Here is a 16,950-nt window from a genome sequence, read left to right as displayed (position 1 = left end):
GAGTACAGGCCAAAGGATAACAATTGATAATGTTTTCTGCAACGTCATATATAGTAATTGGCTTTCCTGAATTTGACAGCATCCAATTACAAAAAGCTGTGCTTTAGTATTTCTTTAAAGGTCCGAAAATACCTCTGTCTAATGGCTGAGGCTTATGGCTGGTATGCGGAGGAAAAGTAAGCATTATTATACCATTTTCTTTAGCAAAAGTAATTAGTTCAATACAGGCATGGCTTTTATAACTATCCAATAGTAATAATACTGGCTGATCTACAGAACATTTGATTTGGTAAATAAAATGTTTCAAAAACTCTAAAAAATTATCAGCATTTGACCATCCACTTGTATGTGCTATTCCCTTAGTTCCTGGAGGTGCTCCTTTCAGCATATGATTTTTGAAGTTTATTCTTGGAAAAATCATAGAGGGTATGAAATTTCCGATTGCATTGACACAGCTAATAATAGCTATATTAGTTCCTCGTTCACCAGAAGTTATGCTCCCAATCTGTTTTTTGCCTTTCGGGGTCACAACCTTAACATGTGTGTGCACATTTGTAACACTTGTTTCATCCACATTAAAGATGCATTGAGGCAAAGACATATATTTTGATAAGACTTCAAGATTATTTAAAAAAAAATGAAACATTTACTTTGTTGAAACTGGTGGCTCTTGCTAAACTTGTGGCTTCCTCAATGAAAGAAACTTATTATTCGTTTTTATAAAATCAGAATACCATTGCTCATCGGCTTTACTACTTTTATCCTAGGAGGTTAGATATTTTTTAGCATTAGTTTTTGCATACTCAAAAGCAAGCTTTTTAAGCTGTGGCTTTGACAGTCCATAGTGCATAATGTTTGCAATGACAAGGTACTCAACTAAGGATTTTTCTTCATCTTTAGAAAATACATTGCGAACAGCACATTGGTTAAAATATTGATATTTTGGTTCAGTATTTTTAGGACTATTCTTCTGACAAAGTTTATATGTCTTTGGAGTGTTGTTCTGCTAATACTAAAATATCGTGCTACAGTCCAAACCAAAAATCCATCCTTCATTACTACTTCTGCAGCTTTTTTTCATTATTATTACTAGGCATCTAAAAAAATAGCCAAAAAATCTCAAATATTTTAAAAGTGAAATATAAACAAATAACACATTTTTAAAATGCGTAAAGATGAATTTAATAAATACCAAGTTATTATCAAAATAAACACAAATTTATTTTGATCAAAATACCTGAATGCCTACTTCTTCATTACTACTACTACTACAACTACTACAACAATAACAACAGCAGCAACAACTGCTACTACTACAACTACTACTAAAATATAATAAAAGTTAGAGAGATTTAATATAAATATACAAAAAACAAAAACATATAAAGATAACAAAAGGTGTGTTGCAAACTTTACAACTCTCATAATTAAAATATAAATATCACATTGATATACATCACTGTAAAGTATCTAAAAAACAGTAGATAATTATACAAAAATTAAGTACACAGTTTGATTGAAACACGTTTTTCAATAACAAAATTGATTAATAATTCTGAGCAAAATTAACACACTGTACGCGTTAAATGGTGTTTCCAAAACAGCCGCGAAAAAAAAGTGCTTTTCGCGAGTCGGAATTTAGCAATCTACCTCGTGATCAAAAAAATTCTATTTCAGAGAAATAAACATATGGACCTTGGTACAAGAGTTGATAGTCTCATGCAAAATATCATCTGTTAACAAATCCGCATTGAAAGTAAACTGATTGAACATTGCATTTAGTATATAAGTAACAAACAATATTATCTACTAGAACCTATCGAAAAGCATTTCCTCTAGGATTGTAAAGCAATATAAGATAAAAGGAGCAATACTCTACTTTAGACTACCAAAAAACTTTTCTAATTATAACTTGCCGTGGCAGCGCTTTCTGAGAATCAAAATAGAATTAAAAAATAGTATTTTTTTAAACTAATTCCTTGAATAAGAAGCATAACTTAGAAGCAACAAATATAGTCTGACTCAGAATCAAACAAATAAAACGTGAAAATAAAAATTCCTTATTCAATAGCCAGCACTGTAAAGCTGTTTGAAAAAGAGTTATACTGATCGGTGAAGCAAAATCAATTTTTGGTACCTTACGTACTTATCATTTTTTATTTATTGTATAGTATATATGGTACTATGTATGCTTTATACTAATTGCTATATATAAAAATACTAAGGTTACATATGGTTAACCGTATACGAAACATGATATTGTTTAGTTTTGCATATATTTATATATCTTTATATTAACATACAGTTGATTTTCTCGAAATTTCATTAAACTAAATTTTTTAAAAAAGTTTGACATATTAAAAACTTTGATTACTCTGTATCCTTTAACGAAGCAGAATCTTACTGTATTAGTAGTAAGGTAATAATAAAATAGAATAATTAAGTAGTAACCTAGACAGCAAGAATATAATGGTCCCACACTGGTCCTGTGTAGGCTCCCGAGCTGGAACAGCTGCGGCAGCCAAAGTTGGCAAAGCTCCGTTTTCCTCTAAGGATTTCTTATGGACCAGCCGTGGCCAGCCGGTGATGAAAAAACATTGGTTAGCCAGTGATGGCAAAACAGTGGCTAGCCACTACAAGAAAAGAACTGGCGGAAAATGGCTAACCATTACAGTTGAGAAGTGTCAACTATTATTCTAATAGTTGACATTTCTCAACTGAAAATTATATTTTACTTTTAGCATCAGATTAAACTTATCTTTCTGTAAAATAAATTTCAAATTTTTAATTCATAATGTGTAAACTACATTTCATCGCTTACATTACGACATAGTTGACCAAGCAAAGGTATTAATATATAATATAATATTCAATGAGTAATATAAGTATATTTACAATCTAACACATTTATAATCTAACATATAACAATAACAAATTTTAATTTGATTCTTCTGAATCGGAAGTTGATGGTAAACTAGAAAAAATTTTAGTTTTACTCTCGAAAAACAAGATACTTTCTCGGTTGCAGTAGCTTTTTGAGCCAGCAGCCTTGTGGCTCTCGACTTCCTTCCACCATTTCTATCAATTGCTGCCGCCAAAAAATGTACTATCGTCTTTTAAATATCACTTTATGTGGCTTGAGCAGTCGAGGGATTTCGCTTCAATGCGCCTTTAAAATTAAAACACATAAAATAATATACATATAAAATCCAACGATGTCATATTCTCAACTCATATATTTATTTGGAGAATCATCCATTAACCTAAAATTGTTAAGTTAAATAATTTAAAGTTTATTTTTATGAAGTCAAACACATTTTAAAATAAAAACATTGCAGTATATACTTGGCATTTACTTACATAAAAGGAAAAGAACAATAAATATACAATTTTTTTTTGTTGTGCCACTTTATACAAAATGTTTTACTACTGGATTCCCTTAAGAATGTTAGCCTATTTATCAGTTCTGGATATAGTATTGTGACACCATCACAATAAAGATTACCTTCAAATGTTTATCATTAGCTCCCCCTATCCTCCTTATCAACATTTTAGTAGAGCCACCTTAATAATGTTAACAAAAGATTTAAATGACATTTTTTTAATTTCTTTATAAAAACTTTTTTACTTGGTTGTTTGGTGCAGCACCAACGCAACCAAGATAAAAAAAACTACTCAGTAGACAAAAACTTACTATACGAATTATTTCAAAAGTAAAGAGTGTAACGCCCTCAAAAGGTTTATTTAATAAACTAAATATACTCAATGTTTATCAACTAAACTTTTATCAGATACTTTTATGTACAAAATAAATAAAATGACACCTCTAAAATTTAATACCTTTTTTAACAAAATAAATCATGTTCAAGTTTAAAAATTTTTCTTCAACCCAAAACTTATTATATAGCCACCAAATTCTCTATTTCAAATACAGGACCTAAATAATGGAATTTTAAATTTAATAACGACTTTATTTTTATCTTCTTTTTTATTTTTTTCTTGCTTTTATTTTTATATTTATCTTTATAATTTCCCATATGCGAACAAGCCACTTGGTTTGCTTTTTTCTGTTCTTGTTATTATTAATTTAAACAGTGTAAAAAATAACTCTTAATCCTATTTAAAATTATTGATTAACAATCATAAAATTATTTCAACAAATAGTTCTTTTTATAACTTTATTTCAAATTAGCTCTTATATTTAATTTTATTTTGTTTTGTTTTTTGCACACCTTGAGGTTCTTATTTTCTTTTGTTTAAATTGTGTCATATTTTTTTTTGTTTTTTGTCTTATGTTAACTAAATAAAAATATATTTCAATTAATTTTTAACGGTATTATAAAATATTTATCTTATAAAACTACTGCTTATAAAGTAAAAATATGATGTAAACTACAGGGCTTAGTGATAAAACTATTTTTGTCTTCTTTTTGCCCCGGCAATTTAAATATTTTTACCTTTTGGTATTGTAGCATTATTTAAACGGAGAAATATATAAATATAAAAAAAATTTTCAATTCAAAGTTAAAAAAAAGATCTATCTTTATTAACTAATCTGCAATTCAAATCACATTAAGACTGTTTGTCTTTATAACCCTGACCTGTCCAGAGCATTCTCTTCACAGCCTCTTTTAAGTTTTGCCCACCTTTAGAAGCAACTGCTCGTATCTAGATACATTAAGCAATAAAATAAACAACAAAAATAATAAGACAAAATATTTTCAAAATGAAACTTTTGATGATCAGCACATAAAATATATTAATTTGACAACATATGTTTAATTTAATTAGAAATTTAGATTTTAATTTTCAAACATTTGCATTCTTACTGTTAATTCAGTTTTAGAAGAGAGAAAAAAAACTGTGTTTAGGATTAAAATTTTCTTGAGTTGCAAATTTTTATTGCTAAACCCATTTGTGATGAACTTCAATAAACCAATAGAAACTTTGTATTTTCTTTTAAATAATCAAAATAAACAATTAAAAAATAATGTGTAAAAATTAAGATCAGTTAAATGAGTGAGCAACTTACAAGCTTTTTCAGTGTTTTTTCAAGTTACAATAACGAAGCCATATTGCAAAAGGGAATTTTAAGAATATCAAAAATGTTTTGGTTATCTTCATGAACTCGACCATTAGCAATATTCTGCAGCATGGTTGTGTTGTATGCAACCTCTTTTCTCAGATTTGTCACATCCTCTTTGAGTTCCACTGATATTTAAACTATTTTGTTTGTCACAGCCGATGGCAATGTTTCTTGTGATCTCTGCTCTTCGTTTATAAGATTTATTTTAAATTTTATGGCAGAAGACGTGAATGAAAGTAGTGGAGTTAGCATTTGTGCGCTTACAGGTTTTGATGGTGTAAGTTGCATGGATGTTCCAGAGGGAAATAAATTTGGCGTAAAAGGAGCTGATGTCAAATAAAACCTTCCACAAAAAATTATATTTCGCTGTGCTCATCAGGATATAAAACGGTTCTTCCCATAACATAAAGAAAATAAAAATACTTAGGACTAAATAACTTTAAAACCATAAAATTGTATTTACAAAAAAATATACATTCTCTACTATTAAGTACCGCTTTGGACGTAGCCTAGTACTTGATTATGAATCACTCTGCAGATCAATTTTTTGGTAGTCTTTTCATGTTAACATTGTGCCTTGTTGCAGGAACCTAAAATACAACCCCTAAGTTACATTCTTATAAGAGCACTATCAAAATTACAGCTACAGCACAAAATTATCAATATTTCTTTTGTGCAATAAAGTATAATTTTTTGACAGTAATGCAGGTTATATCTTAAGCACATTATGTACATATGTGACTTACCTATTTTTTTAATAACTTGAATGGCATGTTTAGACCAATTTTCATTAGGGGCTTCACATTCTTTGAAAACCTCATTTACTTTGCCTTGTGAGGTCAATGGTTGCCAAAAGCAAAGTTCATTATTATTTAAATATGTTTTTGGCAAAATTGCAACAACATCTTAATTTTTAAAAGCAACAATAAGAAACTGATGGAGATCCATTCTAAAGTTATTTCTAAGTTAAATAAAAAACATTACAACACCAATGATTGAACGAAATAAAGCTCAGTCTAAGAAATGCAACTTCTATATTATTTTTCTGATGTATAAAATTTTCAAAAGAGTTTCAAATGATTTCATTATTAGAATATAATTTAAAAGATTAAAAATTTATTCTGAAAAAAAGTTATAATTACTGAAATAAAAGTTTGAAGATTTAGATAAATAGAAATAACTCCTTAACTCCAATAATAAATTCATCAAAAATAAGACTAAGTTTGTTACACTATTGTCATTACAAAAATTGTATATTTTTATATCTTTTTATATATATACTTACATGTATACTATATCATATTATATATATATATATATATATATATATATATATATATATATATATATATATATATATATATATATATATATATATATATATGTAAATAATTTTTTCTTATTTATTATTGCTCTGTTCTTTAAGAACATTGAGCACTCTATTTGTAGAATACACTGACATAATTTATATATATATAAATATATATATATATATATTTATATATATAAATAAATAAATATAAATATATATATATATATATATATATATATATATATATACACATGTATATGCATAGATACATATATATGTATTTAGTAGTAGTAGTAGTAGAAGTAGTAGTAGTAGTAGTAGCAGTAGTAGTAGCAGTAGTAGCAGTAGTAGCAGCAGTAGCAGGAGTAGTAGTAGTAGTAGTAGTAGTAGTAGTAGTAGTAGTAGTAGTAGTAGTAGTAGTAGTAGTAGTAGTAGTAGTAGTAGTAGTAGTAGTAGTAGTAGTAGTAGTAGTAGTAGTAGTAGTAGTAGTAGTACTAGTAGTAGTAGCAGTATTAGATTACAAATTAATAAAAGAACAAATAAGAATAAAATACAAAAAATAAGCAATAAATTAACAAACCTTAAATGTACCAGATAGCTTAAAATATAGGTGGATAATAAATTTTTTTTTTTTTCATACAAGTTAAAAATAAGGAAGTCAAACACATTGGCTGTCTATGGCAATAACAAAAGTATTAAAAAATAGTATAACTATTTTTCAGAAAAATTACTTAAGTTACTTATAAAGTACTGCAATAAAACAAATGATTAGAGGTACTTAATAAATAATTTTAACATTTTTATAAGAAAAAAAAGTTGAGTTAAAAGAATTTTAAATCTTTAAACACCTCTTTATAAAAAAAATGAATGTAATTCGTTTATTAAATCAAACAATAAATAAAATACTTTCGATACCATGTGAACATTTTTTTTATTTTACAATAAATAAAAAAAAAGTTCACATGGTATTATATAAATATAAATAAATAAATAAATATATATATATATATATATATATATATATATATATATATATATATATATATATTATATATATATATATATATATATATATATATATATATATATATATATATATAACATTGTGTTTCATTAATAAAGACTCATACAGTAGTTGACATTTAAGTAAAGACAGTAGTTGACATTTAAGTGAAGACATTTGCGACTTTCTGTAATTTAATTTTTGGTATAAACAGAAGTTTTATTTATATGATCATTCATTTCTGATACTTCTTTATTGATAAAACACAGTTTTAAATAAGAAAAGTTTTTGTTAAATGATTTTCTACTAATTTATTAATATGCATATATATATATATATATATATATATATATATATATATATATATATATATATATATATATTTATATATATATATATATATATATATATATAATATATAATATATATATATATATCATTAATAGTAACTAATAACTAAACAAAAAAACAATTTGAAAAATGTTATTATAAATACATAACCAAAAAAATATATATATTTTTCGGCTTCAATTATTTTTTAAATAAATTAATGTTCAGAATGGCACATAAAACCAAAATTGCTTACACCAGATTTTTATAACTAACTCTTCATATGTTGCTATTAAAATACTAAACTTATTAAAACAAACTTATTACAATTTGTTAACAAAAAAAAGTTGAACAAATATCTTAAAATCAAGGATAGTCGAAGCATGCTCAATATACGATTAAAAATTATAACTAAAATTGTGTAGCATAGGTATAGCAATAAAGCAAGCTTTGATAATTTTGATACTGCATGTGGACCTAGTGTTTTTAAGGGACCTTTCGCTAACAAATACACCAATTTGCGGATAATAAAGAGGCATGGCAAATGCATATAATCACCTGGGACTTGTGATATCAAACCATTAGAGGTTTGAGCTAGAGGGCTCACACAAATGTGATGCTTACAATCTGAAATATTAGCAAATGATGGATCTGTTCTTAATGTTGCAGCAGTTTCAAGAAAAGTTACTTTTCCATTATATACACCATGCTACTCACATTTATCGCAGTCATGATATGCATTATGACCTTTGATGCGTTTTACAAATGCTCTTGCTGGGGTGTCACAAATATATGCAGAAATTCTAAATAGATAATGTTGATTGTTAATTGTGATACCAATTTTGTGCAGTTTATTAACTTCTAAAACAAAGTCAGATAAGAAAGCTGTAATGATTTTAGGTTTGCAATTGTTACAGTTTAGTGCAATAACAAATGGTTTTTTATTACATTACAATATTCCATCAAACTTTTTCACTAAACCAAGAGTTTGCCATATCTGAACAACAAAAAAAAAAAAACTCTGTTCAATAAAATATAATCTTCAAAAGATTTTAAAAGAATGAAATAAAAGAAAACAGACTAGAACAGTATATTGCCTGCAAATATTTTTTTACTAATAAAGAATCTGAGAATATATATTTGTATGAAACGTTAAAAACAAGATGGATGCGAGAACTTTAGTTTTTTTTAACTACACTAAAGTTAATTCAAATTGGTTTGGCAATGGTCGGCCGATATTGGCCCAATGTCTATTCATCCGCTCAGAAAAACCATTAATGGCCTATTATTGGTACTATCGCGGCTAACCTGAACAGGTAATGTTATAAAGGCTCGGCTATGGCCCTGTTACGGCTTGCAAGAACTGGCGATCCACGAACGGAACTTTACCGGTCCTGTAATGAATTCGCTTGCGTAGGATAGTCATTATTTGACCAATATATACTTGCTGTCTGGAAAGGTGATTAAAAAATTAATTAAATACTTACCAATCATTTTTTTACTCATTAAAAATTAATAATCAAACTTATAGCATTTGACAAAGAAAAGTTAAGCATTGAGATTTCTTAGATTGGAGCAAAGCTGTTAATACAATGGTATTCAAATAAAAATAAACTTAGAGTATCTAAAAAATTTTCCTAATAATAGATAAGTACAAATAAAACTAAATATTCCAATAGACTTTACAATATAGATAACATTTTATTATAACTTTCTGAACATTTTGCAAATAAGGTGGAATTAGGTCGAGATAAAAAAGAACAAAAAATAGGCGAAAAAGAACAAAAGAAAGGGAGGGGTTATTAGAAAAGAACGTAATTTAATAGGATTTTTTAATTATTTTAATTTTGATTAAATGGAAAATTATGAAAACTTATACTATTAATGAAGTTATCGTTATAAATAGGATAATATTTGTTTTTCTTGATAAATGGAAAAAAACTCTTGTTGATATTTATTTAGGAAAGGGCAGTTTTATGACATCTTTTTAGAGGATGAGGTGAAGTAAAAAAACCGGTAACAAAAGAGGGTAAGGGATCAAAATAGGTTTTAAATTAACAGTGATAATTCTTATGACGGCCCCCTAATGCTATAGTTTTGACGGCCCCCTGATGCTATTGTTTTGACGGCTCTCTAATGCTATAGCATTGAACCTCGGACTTCTTGGTTCTCTCAGAATTCTAACCACTGCGCCACAGCTGCTTTTGAAAATTTATTCTTGATTCTTTGAAACAGAATCACGCTGTTTGTTTAGCTACTCCTTTTATGTACAAACATTAGTTTAATTTATTTTTGCTAAACATAACACAACGGTCTATGACTACTCAAAGTTTTTGTAGTCATTTCAACCGGTTAAAGATGATAAAGTTGATTTACCTACCTTTCACATCACAGAATAGATTAAAAATTTTAATCTGGTTAAACAGTCCGTAAAATAAAATTGATTTCGAAGTTAGACAATATTTTCTAAACAATATTTTCAATTTTCAATATAAAAAATAAAAAGTGCATACCTATCTATGTTCTATTTAATGATATAAATGTGATTTTTCATAGATTTTACATGTTTTTGTTTAATTAGAACCATTATTAGGATCTTTTGTTCAAATTTTTTATTCCTGTTTAAGTTACAAACGTATTAAATAGAAAATTAAATTTTATACACAATTTTTAGTTTTGCTATTTTTCATCAAAATGTTATAAATAGCATTGCAACTTTAAAACTGGCCAAAATGTAATGAAATGGCTCCCAGTAAAAAGGCAAATGAGCAATTATCTTTTTATTTTGATGAATTTTGGGGTTTCAAAGCAAGGTAGGAAGAGGAACTATTTATTCTATTTTCAATGAAATTTCTCTCAACTATTTAGGATTTTAAAAAGTTTTGTGCCTATTACTGTGTCACAACAACAAGAACTTATTACACGAATTTTAACTGTATTGATTCTTTTTAAACTAGGTATTTTTGGTATATAATTAGTATTTACCTTTAAATGATTTTAAAGTTTCTCAAGTTCAATGAGCTCCCAAAATATAAATAGTTTTCCGATGTAGGAAAACCAGATTTCCACAACAAACAAAGCAGAATTTTAGACGTTCCTTATTTAATAATTGTGATGACAAAATTTGGCAAATAGTAAGCCATTTAAAACGAGCCACTTTTTAAGATTACTTTAAATTACTTTTTTTTCCGAAAATCAATCACGTTTCAAAATTAAAAAAAAAAACAATAAATTAATTTCAAAATGGACACAAGTAGTTTAAAATTGGACACAAATACATTTATTAAAACATTAAAAAACATCAAAAAAAAGTTTTATCTACTATGTTTAGTCTTGTGTCTATGTGTCTTTAAAGTGTCTTTAAATGTGTCTTGTGTCTATGTGTCTTTAAAGACACCAAACATAATAGATAAAACTTAGTAATAGATTTAAAAAAAATAAAAACATAAACGAGTTAGTGAGTTTTTTTTAATTATAAAAGAAAATAAGTTGTACAAAAACATTTAATTTAAATTTATAAACTAAATTTTTAAAGTTTAAAAGTTTTGTCTTTTTCGAAATTTGAAGTTCACTTTTCCGATTGATGAATTAACAAAAACATTTGATTATCATTTTGGAAGAGGTTTAGACAGTCATTGAGCAAAAAGTTGTCTCGCTTAAATGAATTAACAGACTGATCAGAGCGCAGGGGGGAAGAATAGTTTCATTTGCTCACCTTGAGTTTGCAACCTCACCTTGAGATTTCAATGGCTTAAACTCTCAACGAGTCATTTAGAGAAAGGTCGGTGGAATCAAACTTCAGGGATGAGTTTACTAATGTGAGAAAACTATTCTCACGACCTCAACAATTCAAAAAACGAAGTACCTCGAAGTGATTCACGAGTCTCTCATTCAAGCAGAGGATACTTCAAAAATTGTCTTGGTACTTATTCCTTCGATGGAACTCCACCTCTTGTTTGGGCTAGTGAACTAACTTTACAAGAGTTTTCAGAGAACTTTAGAAGGAGCCAGCTTATGGCCTTCAAAGTTTTGTTTGAACTTTCAACCCTACTATGGCAAAGGTTTCTCAAAAACACAGATCTCTTGACTGTGCTTGTGATCGGATATCAAGTTGCTTCAGCCACGAACTTTGTGAAAAATTTAAAAACTTTTATAACTTTTTCAAAATTTTGTTTATTCTTGTTTTGTAAAGTATTTGTCTCTAAATTTAAAAAAAAGTTTGGACAAACCAAGCTAAAGCATACAGTAGTTTGATTGCGCCCTCAACTAATACAGCAAGCATATTTAAATCAATGGGTGTAAAGAAAAATATCTTTATTTTAATCAAAATTTGCTAATTTTTAAATACAGAAAATATTTTATGCGAAATTTTGTTTACTTTATTTGTTAAGCGTGTCTTATTCCAAGCATTTTTTAACCAATTTTGTTGTAAGAAAATTAGTCAATAATTAATTTTTTACGTATTCTTAGAACAATTTATGATCAAAAGGAAGCAAGAAAGCTTTTTGTTATGATTTCAGTACTATGGCTCAAACTTTTATTATCTATTAGCTAAACTGTTAAAAAAAAGGAAAAAGAAAGAAGCATAAGACAATTCAAACTTTCATTTAATTTTATTTTTGTACCCTTAAGACTTACTTTTGGCTAATAAGCCAAAATATATAAAAACACGCACAATAATTATCAAAACTTTAAAAAAGAAGGAAAACTTTTATCGAAAACAGTAAAAAAGTTCCTCTTCCTACCTCGCTCTTAAGCCCCGTATATCAATCAAGTGAAAAGGTAATCGCTCCATTTTATTTTCAACGGAAAGCCCTCTGTATACGCTATAGCATTATACTGTTTTTAATTTGTAATGCACTTTATAAAGTTTTGATAGAAACTGACAGTGCAAGAAATGGTGTATAAAATTTTAAATTCAAGACCCCAATAATGGTTCCTTTTTAACAAGAACATGCATAATCAATACGAAATTTTTATCATTTAATGGAACATTGACATTTACCAATCATTTTATTAAACTGGCATAATTGATATTGTTGAAGAGACTGCCTAATTTAAACTCATGTATATATATATATATATATATATATATATATATATATATATATATATATATATATATATATATATATATATATATATATATATATATACATGCATATATATAGAGTGGTAAAAAATCCTTATTTACAACCTACTAATGTTTAAATTGCACCAAGAACAAAAGTTTAGGTAATTAAAGTCTTAGGTAACTACAACAATTTAGTTCCTAACTTATGTCGTCAAAATAATATCTGTAAGTAAAAATAAGCAAGTAAAATAAACTTGCAAGAAATTATTTTTAAAAAATTGTAAAGCTCTGAAAAAATCTAGAGAAGAAACATAACTCTACCAAAAATATCTAGTAGTTTCTAAAAGAGTCAATTAAATTATGAAATTAAATTTGATAAGTATGAATACCTTTTGTGTTTTTTAATAAATTTTTACATAAATATTGACACGAACGACATCGAATCTTTTATTGAAACTCTAAATATGAAGATCAGCTTTCAACAAAACCCTTTTTAAACCCTTAAACACATCAAATTATTATAAAGTCAATTTTTAAAATTAGGTTTTATATAGTGTGTATTTTTTCTGATTTGTAATAATTAACAAAACTTCAATTTTTTTTTACTGTATTGCTTGTTTTCTAATTGTAAAGTATTTTAAGCTTTGTTACGAATAACTTTTTTTTTACAAAATAATTAATTAAACTAATAACTTTTTACTGGTTATTTGATTTTGTAATTTTATATACTTGTTTTCATGCCTTTGTGTATACCTATTATTCAATTAGTTTTTATTCTTTCAAAAAGTTGTTTTAAACTTTCTTCATCAAGTTCATTTAAAATTAATATGTATTTAAAAAATCTTGACTAGTTTTATTATTGACATTACTTAAAATGTTGCAAGAAAGCTAGAAAAGGTAAATGCAGTTACCATTATTATTATACAGTATTATAATATGTTAAAGTTTAAAAAAATAAATACCGTACCTAAAAACCGATCCTAAAAATACAGATTTTATTAATGTCATTAAACTTGATAGTATGTTGTTAATTTTTTTGGTAGTAAGCAATGGCTGTGAGTATGGATGGTTAGAATATAAAACATATTGCTACTTTTTTCAAAATAAAACATTGAAAGGAAAAAGTTGGATAGATGCCTCATTATCGTGTCAGGCTTTGGGTGGACATTTGTTAAGTATTGAGGATAAAGCAGAAAATTTTTTTATTTTAAACATTCTTAAAGATAGCAGCATGCAAACTGATAATTATTGGATTGGTAAAATAGTTTTTGTTTTTTCCTTTCATACATATAACTAAAATTTTAATATTTATGGGTACTTTTATACTTTTACTTTTACATATCCGTTCGAAGATAAAAAAAAAACTTATTTTAAGTTGCAAAATGTATTTACTATAGGACTCAATGATGCTTGCAACAACAGAGAGTTTATGTGGGCAGATAATACAAAACCAAAGTTTTTAAATTGGTTACCAAAAAAACCTAACAATGCTGGAAATGGGGAGAACTGTGTGGTAACAAATGATATTGGTTGGAATGACAAGGATTGTAGTGATAACTATGGCTTTATTTGTAAATATGTCAAAGGTAATACTTGTTTATGTTTCAATATATACCTTTATAGTTTTATTAAAATAAATATAATCTTTCAGCGCATATTTCCCTGCAATATAAAGTATGATATTGGACGTTTATTATGCATTTAACTATAAATAAAATACATAACATATTAAGTTTTATGTCATTTTAACAAAGTAATATTTTAGTAATATTACTTTGTTAAAATGGCATAAAACTTAAAGTAAAGTAAACATCCTATTAGTTATTGTTGCATAGTAATTACTATTGAAAAAGTTTTGCTTTTTTTTGATTAATAAAGCAGAACTATTTGTAAAGATCTTTTCCTCTAACTTAACTATTTATTCTCTTCTGACAATACTAATTCTGCATTTGCAAAAAAACGGGTTTATCATCCATCCAAAACACTCTATTTTTTTCAATGCTTAGGTAACTTTTCTCAACTTAATATTACTTTAACAAACTGTGTGAGCAATATTTCTGTGAAAATCAATAATTAAAGTTTTTCAGAATTAATACTTTTTAAGTTTCTCCATATAGATCTTTCCCACTAACTTAAATATTTAACAAGTGTTTAACCAAATTCTGTTTTTATAACTGCAGCAAAAAAAAATCTTTTGTTGCTACTGTGTTCTATCTGTTGGAAAATGACATTTATTGTTGCAATTTTTGAAAAAACTGAAAGTTACTAGCAAAGACTTAAATTTTCAAATAAGAAACTTTTATTACCTCTACACAAGTCTAAAAAGTTACACTCTAACAATCAATACCCGTTTCAATTCTCCCTTTTACTGCAAGGTTTTTAATCTTTACAACACAAAGGTTATGCTATGCTTTAAGTAGAAGTAGGGTGGTATATTCTTATGGTTAAATCTATTGACGTATCAAAAGATTTCAATAAAATTAGGGCACTCTGGTCTTCTCTATTATCTTTTTTCATATAGTCCATCTGAGAAATTTTCAAATTTATTGAACCATTATTTTCTAACTGCAGTATTGATGTTGTCTTTAAGTTTCAAAATAACTTCAATTCCATTGATCTCGGGTTACCACAATTAAAACCAATGTAGTACCCCAATAATGAAAAATAAATATCAAAAAACCTCGATCTTGTCATATTCATTGTGAAATATTGTTGTTACTAACATAGAAATCTTGTTGTTACTTATCTAGCCTAATAATCTTTTTGATAATATTTCCTCTGAAGTGACGGAATGTGTTTGATATGGTATGCTGTTTGTTGAAGGTACAAATATATAATCCAGACTAATTATTTATTTTATAACAGGCAAATTCAGCAAGATCTAATATTTCTTCTGTAAGTACATGGGGTTTCTTGTGGTTGGTAAACTTAAATTTAAACAAAACTGTCATTAACAGCTAACCATAATATTGTTGCTATTCCTTTGATACGCTTGAAATGATAGATGGTAACTAACTTGTAAAGAAAAAAAGCCACATTATGTTTTCTCTGAGAGTTATTCAAAACTGACCTCTCATAGAAAACTATGTTTACTACCCATTGTAGAGTTAACATCACTTCTGTTTCCTTTCCCTATTTCTATAAAAGCTTTATTTTACCTTGTATGGAATACTGTTGTCATAATTGCGCTTGATCTTTTAAAAGGGTACTTTTTTCTTTATTTTTCATTTTCATTGAAACGGCCCATTGTCGTTAAGTTGCATCTCATTATTTTTTTCTACAAATAATAAAATTGTTGCTGCCTAGACCAATTAATATCAATAGTTGTATCTGCTGAAAAATTTATCTTGCTACACAGTAAAGTTGACATTGTTGGTTAAAAACAACTTAACTAAATGATTTGTCATTCAGTAAAGTTGGTTTTGATTACTGTGACTGTACCTTCATGCTCTAAAAATTATTCTTATCATTCTCGAACATTGTTACTATGGAATTTTTTCTTGATTTATGTTATCCTGACTTAGGCAATTAACAGTTTTAAAATTTTTCAGTTAACCCCTATTTTTACCTTTTTTTTGTTTTCTTTTAACGAACTTAATTTATAAAATACTAGCAGCATTATATATTGTAGTATTGCAATAGTTTACTTAGTAGTAAACTTGTTTAAAAAAACTTTTTTAAAAAACAAAGACATATTAGGTGCTTATGGGTATTAAATGCCTTCAAATTTGATTGCAATATTAATCTAAATATAGTTAGCATTATGGTAATTCATTATAATAACTTACGTGCTTAACTTGCTTTTAACTTGCTTTAGCCTACTTTACTCACTTTGACAAGGAAAAAAATACTTTTTTTCCTAAAGACAAGTTTTTTAACAAGCTTTTTTGTCTCTTTTAAGTACCTGTTTGTTTGTCTACCAACTAACTTTGTTTTCCTGACTTATTAGTTTACAGATATGATCTAAATATCTTAGTAAATTTGTTATAGTTGTTTAAATATTACAAAAATATAAAACAATTAGCATTTTGTAATAAAAATTATTCAACTAATCTTTCCACTAAAGTTTTGAATTTTCTCAAGTCAACCGTCTAAATTTGGTAGATAGCCTAACAAAACCTCATAGCTTTCAAATTTTATTTTCA

The 16,950-nt window shown here is 26.8% G+C and overlaps 1 protein-coding gene across 6 annotated transcripts in view; it reads left to right on the top strand.

Moving 5' to 3' along the window:
* The window catches only part of LOC136085755 (uncharacterized), a 184,244-nt gene that overhangs the window by 30,907 nt on the left and 136,387 nt on the right, over positions 1 to 16,950 (top strand). For 3 of the 6 annotated variants that reach the window (XM_065807148.1, XM_065807152.1, XM_065807150.1), the window contains exons 3-4: positions 13,849 to 14,061; positions 14,203 to 14,391. In XM_065807148.1, the coding sequence (XP_065663220.1) occupies positions 13,849 to 14,061; positions 14,203 to 14,391 (402 nt within the window). The remainder of the gene's footprint in view (positions 1 to 13,848; positions 14,062 to 14,202; positions 14,392 to 16,950) is intronic. The other 3 variants (XM_065807154.1, XM_065807153.1, XM_065807149.1) reach the window with 1 other exon arrangement.

The sequence above is a fragment of the Hydra vulgaris genome, chromosome 10 (genome assembly GCF_038396675.1).
Source record: "Hydra vulgaris chromosome 10, alternate assembly HydraT2T_AEP".
Lineage (NCBI taxonomy): Eukaryota > Metazoa > Cnidaria > Hydrozoa > Anthoathecata > Hydridae > Hydra > Hydra vulgaris.
This window is presented reverse-complemented; position numbering and strand designations above follow the sequence as displayed.